Source organism: Mustelus asterias, chromosome 7, assembly GCF_964213995.1.
Source record: "Mustelus asterias chromosome 7, sMusAst1.hap1.1, whole genome shotgun sequence".
Taxonomy (NCBI): Eukaryota; Metazoa; Chordata; class Chondrichthyes; order Carcharhiniformes; family Triakidae; genus Mustelus; species Mustelus asterias.
In genome coordinates, this window is record NC_135807.1 from 5,187,492 (window position 1) to 5,202,213 (window position 14,722).

At 46.1% G+C, this 14,722-nt stretch overlaps 1 protein-coding gene across 2 annotated transcripts in view; it reads left to right on the forward strand.

The window, feature by feature from the left end:
* LOC144495536 (transcription initiation factor TFIID subunit 4-like) overlaps positions 1-14,722 on the forward strand; it is a 151,254-nt gene that overhangs the window by 38,589 nt on the left and 97,943 nt on the right. For both annotated transcript variants that reach the window (XM_078215606.1, XM_078215608.1), the window contains exons 7-9: positions 326-532; positions 4,001-4,136; positions 9,384-9,504. In XM_078215606.1, the coding sequence (XP_078071732.1) occupies positions 326-532; positions 4,001-4,136; positions 9,384-9,504 (464 nt within the window). The remainder of the gene's footprint in view (positions 1-325; positions 533-4,000; positions 4,137-9,383; positions 9,505-14,722) is intronic.

Genomic DNA, 14,722 nt, shown 5'->3' on the forward strand with positions numbered 1-14,722 from the left:
CGAAAGAGGAAATGTCGAATTGCGAGACTTTACAGTATTTATCAATTCAAGTGCAATATATGTCAAGAAGCACCCTTGAAGTTTCTGTATCTGTGTTATAGGTGTATGTTTTAAGAGTTGAAATTGTTTGAGAATTTGGCAGTTCAGTTCAGCAATGCAATCATGAGTAGAGAGGGATCAGTTCCAAGGAAGGTAATTGAATTAATGCTGAAAGGATTCCGTTTGAAAACTCCTGTATCGTTCTTAACCTTCTGCAATGATTCCATGAAAGGGAACAAATTTGTCAACACCTTGTGGATTTCGATTTTTTTGTTTTTCCCCCTAGCGAAGTTTACCTGCCTTGCGGAAGTTGATGCCGAACTCCCAGGCTTTCATTCAACAGTGCCTACAGCAGCCTGCAGCTCCGACCTCTACCCTCGCAAGTGTATCTGGAGCATCGAAACAAGCCAACCCAGGGCAGCCAACAAAGACCATCACAGTAACCAGTGCTTCACAGGCAAAAGTCCTGCAGACCTTGCCATCGCCACAGGTGGTAAGAGACAAACGTATTCCTCTTCATGCTAATGCCAGCATATGTGTATATCAGTGGAATTGTTGGGAATGCTAGTTGGGAAGTTGGTGACATAGTGGCATTCCAGAGACCTACGGTAATGCCCTGGGAACCCAGGCCCGAATCTCCCACCACAGCAGATGAAATTTGAATCATAGAATCCCTACAGTGCAGAAGGAGGCCATTTGTCCCATCACGTCCGCACCAACTCTCTGAAAGAGCATCTTTCCAGGCCCACGCCCCCACCCTATCCCTGTAACTGCACACATCTATTTCACTAATCCCCCTATCTCTCACATCTTGGGATGCTGAATTCAGTTTTAAACAACCTGGAAATATAAAGTCTAATGATGACCATGAAACCATTGTCGATTGTGTTTTTTAAAAAAAACTGGTTCGCTAAAGTCCTTTAAGAAATCTGCCATCCTTACCCGGTCTGGCCTACATGTGACTCCAGACCCACAGCAATGCGGTTGATTCTTAAATGCCCCCTAAAATGCTCTAAGCAAGGTATTCAGTTCATTGGCAATAATTGCTGGCTCTGCCAACCATGCCCACGTCCCATGAATGAATAATAAAAAAAGTTAGAAACCATTTTGTAGATGTAAGATTTATGTACACTATCTACAAGATGCACTGCAGCAATTCACCAAAGATCTTTAGACAGCACCTTCCAAACCCACGACCACTTCCATCTAGAAGGACAAGGACAGCAGATATATGAGAACACCACCACCTACAAGTTCCCCTCCGAGCCACTCACCCTCCTGACTTGGAAATATATCGCCGTTCCTTCACAGTCGCTGGGTCAAAATCCTGGAATTCCCTCCCTAACAGCATTGTGGGTCAACGTGGACTGCAGCGATTCAAGAAGGCAGCTCACCGCCACCTTCTCAAGGGCAACTTGAGGCGGGGCGGCATGGTGACTCAGTGATCAGCACTGCTGCCTCACAGCACATGGGACCCGGGTTCAATTCCGGGCCTCGGGTCACTGTCTGTGTGGAGTTTGCACTTTCTCCCTGTGTCTGCGTGGGTTTCCTCCGGGTGCTCCAGTTTTCTCCCAGCGTGCAGGTTAGGTTGATTGACCATGCAAAATTGACCCTAGTGTCAGTGGGATTAGCAGGGTAAATGAGGGTTATGGGAATAGGGCCTGGGTGGGTTTGTTGTTGGTACAGACTTGATGGGCCGAATGGCCTCCTGTACTGTAGGGATTCTATGATTCTATTCTATGAACTAGTGGTAGGCAATAAATGGCAATAAATAATTCCATATAATCTGTCAAAGTAATTGGGGTGGGGGGAAAAAAGAGGGTGGTGCAAGAATATATCAGAAGGGAACTAGACATGTTGTTAAAAATAAGAAATGTATGTTTTGTCTGGAAGGAGTAGGGGAATGGTAGGTCGAATTGTTCCGGTTGTCCAAAAGCTGGCAGGGATATGATGGGTAAATGGCTGCTTCTGTTTTTTTCAGATTCTCTCTTTGTGTAAAGTAATCTGACAATTTTTAAAATTCTTGGGATAAGAGCATCACCAGCTAGGTCAGCATTTATTGCCCATCTCTACCTGCCCTTGAAGTTGCTGATTTCAAATCTGTATTTTTACCTCGACTTAATATCAGGCCAGATGTGAATTAATGGAGAAATATACATTAGCTTGATCAGGGATAGTCAGCATGGCCTCATCAGAGGGAGGTCATGCCTAACAAATTTGGTTGAATTTTTTGGGGAGGTGACCAGGTGTGTAGGCGAGGGTAGTGCAGTCGATGCAGTTTATATGGATTTCAGCAGAGCTATGACAAGGTCCCACATGGGATCTTGCAAAGAAGGTAAATTCACATGGGATACAGGGTAATATGTGGGGGTTAGGATTAGTAAGTTTGCAGATGACACAAAGATTGGACGGGTGGTTAACAGTGAGGCAGAGTGTCTTAGGTTACAAGATGATATAGACGGAATGCTCAAATGGGCAGATAAGTGGCAGATGGAATTTAACCCTGAAAAGTGAGAGATGAGACACTTTAGAAGGAGTAATTTGACAAGAAAGTACTCGCTGAATGGTAGGGCATGAGGAAGTTCTGTGGAATCAAAGGACCTTGGCATGTTTGTCCACAGATCAAAGAACAGTACAGCACAGGAAATAGGCCCTTCGGCCCTCCAAGCCTGTGCCGTTCCTTGGTCCTAACTAGACCAATCGTTTGTATCCCTCCATTCCCAGGCTGCTCATGTGACTATCCAGGTAAGTCTTAAACGATGTCAGCGTGTCTGCCTCCACCACCCTACTTGGCAGCGCATTCCAGGCCCCCACCACCCTCTGTGTAAAAAAAAAAATCCCTCTAATATCTGAGTTATACTTCGCCCCTCTCACCTTGAGCCCGTGACCCCGCGTGATCGTCACTTCTGATCTGGGAAAAAGCTTCCCACCGTTCACCCTATCTATCCCCATCATAATCTTGTACACCTCTATTAGATCTCCCCTCATTCTCCGTCTTTTCAGGGAGAACAACCCCAGTTTACCCAATCTCTCCTCATAGCTAAGACCCTCCATACCAGGCAACATCCTGGTAAACCTTCTCTGCACTCTCTCTAACGCCTCCACGTCCTTCTGGTAGTGCGGCGACCAGAACTGGACGCAGTACTCCAAATGTGGCAAGATCTCTGAAGGCGGAAGGGCATGTTAGTAGGGTGGTGAAAAAGACATATGGGACACTTGACTTTATCAATCGAGGCATAGATTACAAAAGCAGGGAAGTCCTGTTGGAGTTGTATAGAACTTTGGTGAGGCCACAGCTGGAGCACTGTGTACAGTTCTGATCGCCACATTATCAGAAGTATGTGTTTACACTGGAGTGGGTGCAGAGGAGACTCACCAGGATGCTGCCTGGGATGGAGCATTTAAGTTATGAAGAGAGCTTGGGTTGCTTTCGTTGGAGCAGAGAAGACTGAGAGATGACCTGATCGAGGTGTGCAAGATTATGAGGGACATAGAGTGGATAAGAAGCAACTGTTCCCCTTAGTTGAAGGGTCAGTCACGAGAGGACATAGGTTCAAGGTGAGGGGCAGGAGGTTTTTGAAAAACCTATTTGTGCAGAGGATGGTGATGGTCTGGAATGCGCTGCCTGGGAGGGTGGTGGAGGCGGGATGCCTCACATCCTTTAAAAAATATCTGAATGAGCACTTGGCACATCATAACATTCAGGGCCATGGGATTAGGTGGGAGTTCAGGTGTTTCTAATGTGTCGGTGCAGACTCAATGGCCCGAAGGACCTCTTCTGCTCTGTATGATTCCATGATTAATTCATGAAAAGATGTGGTTATTGTGCCATATTATTGTGTTGCCATTGTTGCAGAAAAGAATTAAAGCAATAGAGAGCATTATGTGAAGGACATTTTGTGTGGAGCTGCTGAACCATGTTTCCCTGTTTGCTAGCTGCTATCATTTGCTTCACTTACAGGTAGTGCAACAGTCCGGAGTACTTATAAAGCCACAAGCGAGCACGCTGCCAAGGACTCAAACAGTGACTTTGCAAAGAACCCCAAACCATATCATTGTGCCTGTATCACAAAATCAGGTCAAAGAAACTCCAGCAGGTAAGGACATGCAGGGCGGCATGGTAGCACAGTGGTTAGCACTGCTGCTTCACAGCTCCAGGGACCTGGGTTCGATTCCCGGCTTGGGTCACTGTCTGTGTGGAGTTTGCACATTCTCCTCGTGTCTGCGTGGGTTTCCTCCGGTTTCCTCCTACAGTCCAAAGATGTGCGGTTAGGTTGATTGGCCATGCTAAAATTGCCCCTAGTGTCCTGAGATGCGTAGGTTAGAGGGATTAGTGGGTAAATATGTAGGAATATGGGGGTAGGGCCTGGGTGGGATTGTGGTCGGTGCAGACTCGATGGGCCGAATGGCCTCTTTCTGTACTGTAGGGTTTCTATGAATCTATGTACAAAAATAGCTTCCAAATACCAAATAATGACATGAATTCTGTTGGTGCTGGTGTCATTATTCTTCTCTTGTTTACCTGCTGAACGTATCACATTTTATCGAGCTGTTTCTGCGTGATATTTTTAGTAGATGAGCAGGGAGCAAATCAAGGCTAAATGGTTTGATTAAATTGTCCTGTTAATGCATCCACCCTGTGGCGCCGTGGCCTGAGGGGCGTTTGAGTTTGGCGGTGTCCCAGTTTTCGAGTTTCTGATGGCGGCTGCATTGTCGTGAAGAGACATTGCGCAAGTGTGGCATTGCCTGCGTCCTTGGAGTGCGTTGCTCCTGGCTGCAAATGAATCCAAAGGGGCTGAATCATTCATTGTCCCTGCTTCCGCCATTCTCATGGGCAGCAGGTTCCAGGTCCTTGCCACTCGCTGTGTAAATAAACTCCTTCCTCCGATCACCCCCCCAACTCTGCATCACTTCTCCAAATCCTTAGATCTGTCCCCTAGTCCATCAGCTCATGGGAACAGTTTTTCTTTGTCTACCTTGTCTCATAAAGTTTATTTATTAGTCACAAGTAAGACTTAACGTTAACACTGCAATGAAGTTGCTGTGAAATTCCCCTCGTTGCCACAGTCCGGTCGGTGCCTGTTTGGGTCAATGCACCTAACCACATCTTTCAGACTGTGGGAGGAAACCAGAGCACCCGGAGGAAACCCACACAGACAGGGGGAGAACGTGCAAACTCCACACAGACAGTGACCCAAACCAGGAATTGAACCTGGGTCCCTGGCGCTGTGAAGCAGCAGTGCTGACCACTGTGCCACCCTGGTGTTGAACTTGCAGAAGCCCTGGCAGACATATTTAAAATGTCAGTATTCACGGGGGAGGTGCCGGATGATTGGAGGGTGGCTCATGTTGTTCCGTTGTTTAAAAAAGGTTCCAAAAGAAATCCGGGAAATTATCGGCCAGTAGGTTTGACGTCGGTGGTGGGCAAGTTATTGGAAGGTGTGATAAGGGATAGGATCTACAAATATTTGGATAGACAGGGACTTATTAGGGAGAGTCAACATGGCTTTGTGCGTGGTAGGTCATGTTTGACCAATCTATTAGAGTTTTTCGAGGAGCTTACCAGGAAAGTGGATGAAGGGAAGGCGGTGGATGTTGTCTACCTGGATTTCAGAAAGGCCTTTGACAAGGTCCCTCATGGGAGGTTAGTTAGGAAGGTTCAGTCGCTAGGTATACATGGGGAGGTAGTAAATTGGATAAGACACTGGCTCAATGGAAGAAGCCAGAGAGTGGTTGTGGAGGATTGCTTCTCTGAGTGGAGGCCTGTGACTAGTGGTGTGCCGCAGGGATCGGTGTTGGGTCCATTGTTGTTTGTCATCTATATCAATGATCTGGATGATAATGTGGTCAATTGGATCAGCAAGTTTGCTGATGATACAAAGATTGGAGGTGTAGTGGACAGTGAGGAAGGTTTTCAAAGCTTGCAGAGGGATTTGGACCAACTAGAAAAATGGGCTGAAAAATGGCAAATGGAATTTAACGCAGACAAGTGTGAGATATTGCACTTTGGAAGGACAAACCAAAGAAGAACGTACAGGGTAAATGGTAGGACTCTGAAGAGTGCAGTTGAACAGAGGGATCTGGGAATACAGGTACAGAATTCCCTAAAAGTGACGTCACAGGTGGATAGGGTCGTAAAGAGTGCCTTTGGCACATTGGCCTTTATAAATCGGAGTATCAAGTATAAAAGTTGGAGTGTTATGGTAAGGTTATATAAGGCATTGGTGAGGCCGAATTTGGAGTATTGTGTACAGTTTTGGTCACCTAGTTACAGGAAGGATGTAAATAAGATTGAAAGAGTGCAGAGAAGGTTCACAAGGATGTTGCCGGGACTTGAGAAGCTGAGTTACAGAGAGAGATTGAATAGGTTGGGACTTTATTCCCTGGAGCGTAGAAGATTGAGGGGAGATTTGATAGAGGTGTATAAGATTTTGATGGGTATAGATAGAGTGAATGCAAGCAGGCTTTTTCCGCTGAGGCAAGGGGAGAAAAAAACCAGAGGGCATGGGTTAAGGGTGAAAGGAGAAAAGTTTAAAGGGAATATTAGGGGGGGCTTCTTCACGCAGAGAGTGGTGGGAGTGTGGAATGAGCTGCCGGATAAAGTGGTAAATGCGGGGTCACTTTTAACATTTAAGAAAAACTTGGACGGGTTCATGGATGAGAGGGGTGTGGAGGGATATGGTCCAAGTGCAGGTCAGTGGGACTAGGCAAAAAATGGTTCGGCACAGACAAGAAGGGCCAAAAGGCCTGTTTCTGAGCTGTAATTTTCTATGGTTCTATGGCAGACACAAGTGCAAATTGATGCCTTTTGGGGGGGCATAATGAATTTGTGAGGGGTTTTGAAGGTGGCTGTCAGGTTGAGTAGGTGGCTTGTTTTTTCTTTAAGAAAAAAGGGCATAATGGATTCCTCGCTTTATTACTACTGGAGGAATAAGCTACAAAAGCAAAAAAATGATGCTGAATTTTCCTAAACTGTTGGTTCAGCTGCAGCTGGAGTATTGGGTTCAGTTTGACGGACTGCGTTTTAGGAAGGATGTCAATGCCTCGGAGAAGGTGCGGAGATTTGTCAGAATGGCACCAAATAGGAGACACCTCAGTTAGATGGAGAAGCTGGGATTGTTCTCCTTGGAACAGAAAATGTTAGTGAGATTTGATAAAGGTATCCAAAATCAAGGTGGGTTTGATTGAGTAAATAAGGAGGAACTATTTCCAGTGGTGGAGGGTCGGTATAACCAGAGGACACAGATTTTAAGGTAATTGGTAAAAGAACCAGAAGTGACGGGAGGAATTTTTAATATTCATCTTGATCTGGAATGTCCAGCCTGAAAGGGTGGTGAAAGCAGATTCAAAAGTAACTTAGGAAAGAGAATTTGGTAAATTCTTGTCGGGGGAAAGAAGACTAGAGGACATTGATTTAATATTTGATTTATTATTGTCACGTATTAACATACAGCGAAAATATTGTTTCTTGCGCACTATACAGACAAAACATACCGTTCATAGAGAAGGAAAGGAGAGAGTGCAGAATGTAGTGTTACAGTCATAGCTAGGGTGTAGAGAAAGATCAACTTAATGCGAGGTAAGTCCATTCAAAAGTCTGACAGCAGCAGGGAAGAAGCTGTTTTTGAGTCGGTTGGTACGTGGCCCCAGACTTTTGTATCTTTTTCCCGAAGGAAGGTGGAAGAGAGAATGTCCGGGGTGCGTGGGGTCCTTAATTATGCTGGCTGCTTTGTCGAGGCAGCGGGAAGTGTAGACAGTCGACGTATGGGCGGCTGGTTTGTGTGATGGATTGGGCCACGTTCGTAAGCCGTTGTAGTTCCTTGCGGTCTTGGGCAGAGCAGGAGCCATACCAAGCTGTGATACAACCAGAAAGAATGCTTTCTATGGTGCATCTGTAAAAGCTGGTGAGAGTTGTAGCTGGCATGCTGAATTTTGGGGAACTTGAACTAATTGGATAGCTTTTTCAAAGAGGCAACATAGATGTGATTCTTGTATGGGTCAGCAAATGCAATTATGTTCAGAACAAGTACAGTCCCAATTCCAATCAGAATTCTGGTACACAGTGGTCCGCTAATTGTTTTATTTTGGTTTGTGGGTCTGACTGATCACTATTAGATACCTTGCAAATAATAACACATGGTGGGGTGAGCAATCCAAGCCAGGAGATGCACCTCATTTCACACAGACACAGTTTAATGGAATGTAAAATCATTGCTGACATTGAATTGCAACATGGTGGTCTCTGAATTATAAATGCTACGAAAGTGAATTGTTTTCATTGTTTCTCCATACTCTGTGTGCAGTGCGACAATGAGAGAACTGTTCACTCCACCTCCACCGTTACAGCAAACTTGTCCTGTTGAGTTTCAGCCATGGCTCAGTGAGTAGCATTCTCACCTAGGAGTCAGAAGGCTGTGGATTCAAATCCTGCGTCAAATACTTTAGTACAAAAATCTAGATTGGTCCTGACTGTTCCGATATTGAGGGAGTGCTGCACTGTCAAAGGTACTGGCCTTTGATAGGTTCAACCAATGGGTATTTTCCTCCTCTAATGTGCTTCTATTTAAAAGTTCTCCACAGTGCCTTGATTGACACCCAGAACAGATTATCTGGGTGGTTGGTTGTTTGCTGTGTACAAGATCTTGCTGTATTTCTCATGTTACCATATGGACTGGACCTCAGAAAATACTTGGGTTTGTTATGCCTTGGGTTGTTGTTTAAATGCAATGATGTGGAGATCATAGAGTCCCTACATCCCATTGACCCTGCACTGACCACAATGGCACCCAGGCCCTATCCCCGTAACCCCACGTATTTGCCCTACTGGTCCCCCGACACTAAGTGGCAATTTAGCATGGCCAATCCACCTAACTCGCATATCCTTGGACTGTGGGCAGAAACTGGAGCACCCGGAGGAAACCCACACACACACTGGGAGAACGTGCAGACTCCGCACAGACAGTGACCCAAGCCGGGAATTGAACCCGGGTCCCTGGCGCTGTGAGGCAACAGTGCTAACCACGGTGCCGCCCATGCCGGCATTGGACTGAGTTGGGCACAGTAAGAAGTCTCTCAATGCCAGGTTAAAGTCCAACAGGTTTATTTGGAATCATGAGCTTTCGGAGCGCTGCTCCTTCATCAGGTGAGTGGAGAGTTGGGTTCACAAACACACCATATATAGACAGAGACACAATTGCAAGATAATGGTTGGAATGCGAGTCTTTACAGGTAGTCAAGTCTTTACAGGTACAGACAATGCGAGTGGAGAGAGTGTTAATCACAGGTGTATTCCAGGTGAGACCTGTTACCTGCTCAAAAGAATAAACTGTGCTTTCTATAACCAGGTGCTGCAAATTTGGTTACGAAAGTATCGCTCGCACAAGTGAACAAGAATCAACCCAGTGTTCTACTGCAAACCCCACCTGATCAGATTGTCAAAAAAGAAGTTGGAGGTGCGACTTTCAGGTAAGAACTGTTGGAATGAGTGTCTCAAAAATGATCACTGCCGGTGTAAAAATGTGTAGTGGAATTATGCTTTTAATTCCACAATTGTATCTCAAATCAGAATGACTGCAACAGGTCCGACGTGACTGTCATATGTAAGTTGTGTGTAGCAGCTAGCTGTGAATAACCTTGGGATATTGAGAAACCTAGTCCTCAGGACTTTTTTAAAAGTTTATTTATTAGTGTCATAAGTAGGCTTACATTAACACTGCAATGAAGTTACTGTGACAATCCCCTTGTCGCCACACTCTGGTGCCTGTTCGGGTACACTGAGGGAGAATTTAGCATGGCCAATGCGCCCAAGCAGCACGTCTTTTGGACTGTGGTTGGAAACCGGAGCGCTCGGGGAAACCCACGCAGACACGGCGAGAATGTGCAAACTCCGCACAGACAGTGACCAAACCAAGAATCGAACCCGGGTCCCCGATGGTGTGAGGCAGCAGTGTAACCACTGTGCTGCCAAGACTGCCACTAACAATGGACAATCGTAAAATGAAGACACTTCAGGGCTTTCCCAGATCATTTAGTTTAGTGTCCATCTCGCCTGCCCCAAAGAGCTGGTTAACATCTCAACCCACGGCCACCAGGCGGTTTGTTACGGTGATGCCGGATTTATTTGGTATCACAAGCTTTCAGAGCGCTGCTCCTTCATCAGGTGAGTGGGGCCATTGACCTGAAGAAGGAACAGCACTCCAAAAGCTTGTGATACCAAATAAACCTGTTGGACTTTATCCTGGAGTTGTGAGACTTCTTACTGTACCCACCCCAGTCCAACACTGGCATCTCCACATCAGTGTTAAATTCCTAACTATTTGCTTTAATCCTGTGTTCCTGCGTAAGGGATGGAAAACAGGTTCTAGCATGGTGTCTGAGTCTGAAAGAAATGCATATTTCACACTATGTTCTTTGGTAATACAACAACTTACATTTCTACAGCGCCTTTTAAAATGAGGCTCAGCACAGGAGCAAGAATCAAGCGAATTTTGAGAAACGGGGGGTTTGTGAAGTTGCCTTGTAACACAAGTGAAAAGCGGGCACGCCAGCACAAGCAGGGATTGGGGAATAATATTTTCTCCCAGTTCTCCTCGGATCTCTAAAATGATGACCCTGAAGCATTGTGGGCACCAGCACCGGGCTTGGCCTTGGAAGAAGGTGTAACTGGTGTAATCAGTTTGCGGATGACACGAAGATGGCTGGACTTGCGGATAGCGAAGAGCATTGTCGGGCAATACAACAGGATATAGATAGGCTGGAAAATTGGGCAGAGAGGTGGCAGATGGAGTTTAATCCGGATAAATGCGAAGTGATGCATTTTGGAAGAAATAATGTAGGGAGGAGTTATACAATAAATGGCAGAGTCATCAGGAGTATAGAAACACAGAGGGACCTAGGTGTGCAAGTCCACAAATCCTTGAAGGTGGCAACACAGGTGGAGAAGGTGGTGAAGAAGGCATATGGTATGCTTGCCTTTATAGGACGGGGTATAGAGTATAAAAGCTGGAGTCTGATGATGCAGCTGTATAGAACGCTGGTTAGGCCACATTTGGAGTACTGCGTCCAGTTCTGGTCGCCGCACTACCAGAAGGACGTGGAGGCATTGGAGAGAGTGCAGAGAAGGTTTACCAGGATGTTGCCTGGTATGGAGGGTCTTAGCTATGAGGAGAGATTGGGTAAACTGGGGTTGTTCTCCCTGGAAAGACGGAGAATGAGGGGAGATCTAATAGAGGTGTACAAGATTATGAAGGGTATAGATAGGGTGAACAGTGGGAAGCTTTTTCCCAGGTCGGAGGTGACGATCACGAGGGGTCACGGGCTCAAGGTGAGAGGGGCGAAGTATAACTCAGATATCAGAGGGATGTTTTTTACACAGAGGGTGGTGGGGGCCTGGAATGCGCTGCCAAGTAGGGTGGTGGAAGCAGGCACGCTGACATCGTTTAAGACTTACCTGGATAGTCACGTGAGCAGTCTGGGAATGGAGGGATACAAACGATTGGTCTAGTTGGACCAAGGAGCGGCACAGGCTTGGAGGGCCGAAGGGCCTGTTTCCTGTGCTGTACTGTTCTTTGTTCTTTGTTCTTGGGCTCAGTAAATAGCGCTCTTGCCACTCAATCCAAAGGTGTGCGTTCAAACCCCACTCCTGAGGCTTGGCACAAACATCAAGGCAGTGGCGTAGTGGTATTGTCACTGGACGAGTAATCGAGTGACCCAGGGTATTTTTTTGGGACACGGGTTCAAATCCCTACCAAGGCAAATGGTGAAATTTGAGTTCAATAAAAGTCTAATGATGACCGTGAAACCATTGTCAGTTCATAAAAATCCATAGCACCGTAGAAATGATACTGCATAGAAGGGAACCCACTTTGTTCATGCTGACCCAAAGACACTGAGGTGCCCTGTCTAATCCCATCTTCCTGCACCTGGCCCATAGCCCTGCAACTTACAGCAATTAAGGTGCAGATCCAGGTACTTCTTAAATGAGTTTAGAGTCTCTGCCTCCACCACCAACTCAGGCAGCGAATTCGAGATACCCACCATCCTCGGGGTACGAAGGTTTTCCCTCATGTCCTCTCTACACCTAGTGCCACTTAGCTTGAATCTATGACCCCTGGTTTTTGAACTCTTTGCCAAGGGATACAGGTTCCTTCTGTCTACTCTATCTCTACCCCTCACCATTTGTTAGCCTCAATCATGTCACCCCTCAGCCTTCTGTGTTCCAAGGAAAGCAACTCCAACCTCTCCTCGTAGTTACAATTCTCCAGCCCTGGCAACATTCTAGTAAATCTCCTCTGCACTTTATCCAGAGCAATTCCGTCCTTCCTGTAATGCGGTGACCAGAACTGCACACACTGCTCTAGTTGTGCCTTCACCAGTGTCTTATACAGTTGGTCATCATTGTTTCCCTACTTTGTATTCTATACCTCTGCCAATGAAGGAGAGCATTCCATATGCTGCCTTGACAACTGTATCTACCTGTACTGCTAACTATCTGGTTCACTTATGTCCTACAGGAGGGAAATCTGCCATCTTTGCTTGATCTGACCTACATGTGACCTGTGCTTGACTCTTAACTGCCTTCACTATAAGAAGGATGTGGAAGCACTGGAAAGAGTGCAAAGGAGATTTACCAGGATGCTGCCTGGTTTGGAGGGTAGGTCTTATGAGGAAAGGTTGAGGGAGCTAGGGCTTTTCTCTTTAGAGCGGAGGAGGTTGAGAGGCGACTTAATAGAGGTTTATAAGATGATGAGGGGGATAGATAGAGTGGACGTTCAGAGACTATTTCCTCGGGTGGATGGAGCTATTACAAGGGGGCATAACTTATAGGGTTCATGGTGGGAGATATAGGAAGGATATCAGAGGTAGGTTCTTTACGCAGAGAGTGGTTGGGGTGTGGAATGGACTGCCTGCTGTGATAGTGGAGTCGGACACTTTAGGAACTTTCAAGCGGTTATTGGATAGGCACATGGAGCACACCAGGATGATAGGGAGTGGGATAGCTTGATCTTGGTCTCGGGCAAAGCTCGGCACAACATCGAGGGCCGAAGGGCCTGTTCTGTGCTGTACTGTTCTATGTTCTGAAACGGCCTAGCAAGCCACTCAGTTCAAGGGCAATTAGGGATAACAACAAATGCTGGCCAGCCAGTGACATCCACATTCCCTGAAGTAAACAAAAGCTGGCAATTGCAATGCGGCACTGAGGGAATGCTGAACTGTCGGAGGTTTTATCATTGCACTGAGTCATTCAACCAAGCTCCTCGAAAGGATGTGTAACATCCTACGGGTTTATTCCAAAGAAGAACCTGAAGTTTATTCCAGGTGTCCTTGGTCAATCCCTCGATCAACATTGCTAAACAGAGTGCCCAAACGTTCTGTTTTTTAAAAAGCTTACTACGGATTAAATACACAAATTCAAGCAGGAATTAAATTTTCACCAAATGTGCAGACTTGACATCTTGTGTGATGGGTTGTGAGCCAGGGTTTGAGTGAGAGGGCGATCTCCACCCTGGTAGGTCAGAGGATGGTTAGACTACATGCGTGGTGTGTTGGAGATGTCTTACTGTCTGGAAAAGTACTTTCATGGAAAGTCTGGGAGGTTCCTTTTATTAATTTTGCTTCTGTTGAGGCAGATACGTTAGCGACATTTAAGACTTATCTGGATAGGCACAAGAACAAGCGGGGAATAGAGGGATACAGGCAGTTGGTCTAGATAGGACAACGTGATCGGCGCAGGCTTGGTGGACCGAAGGGTCTGTTCCTATGCTGTACTGTTCTTTGTGAATTATTTTTATCCTGACATTGCCCTGCGGCTTAGATTGTAGACTCATTCCTGACCACACTCAAACTCTTTACCTGATCAGAAGGCATTGGTTGCGCATTTATCCACTCCCTTGGTCAGTTTGCATAGAACAGTTTTTCACGAAGAGAATCATGACATTAGCAGGGGTTTATCTCAAGTGGTGGATGGTGTACATATTTATTTAACGATAACTAAGTTGAGTTAATCATTTATAGCCCGCAGTCCCGATCTCTCAGTTGCATATGCACACTTCACCCCATGTTGATGCGTCAAACGATGACAGGACTATGGGAATACTCAAATGGAAACGCACTAAGTTTTGTATCTGTGGTTGTGGAATTGCTCAGTCGAGGCCCAGTGGATGAGAAATGAATCCCAGGACGTTGGGGTGGTGGTTAGAACACCTGCATACGCTCCTAGCTCGATGCGCAAGAGCAGGAGGGCAGCATCAAATTCCTTTCGCATGATGAAAACTGGCCTTCTCACCAGCTGTGTGTTTGAGGTGGGCCGAAACAGCCCTTTGAAAGCCTGAAACCTTGTATGTGTTTATAATCACCTGTAACCACGCTGGTGCATTGGATCTCTGAGTATATGGTATAAAGTTACAAATCATGTGGAATTGTGCAGTCTCTATCAGATTGAAGTATCTTCTGAAGCACTTTGAGAGGTATCTTAACAAGACTTGTATGGCTGGACCTGCAATAATGTGGGTGCACCTGCAATTTTGTATGAGGAATGTTAACCTCTAGACGTCAGGCGACTACAGTGTTCCTTGTGGTTATTCGATTGGCATCTTGCAGAACAGAAGGGAACCTCCCAGCCCATTGCCCTTGTCAAATTATCTTCACTATTCTTTCCTCTTGGCCCTGAAATACTATCCTTTTA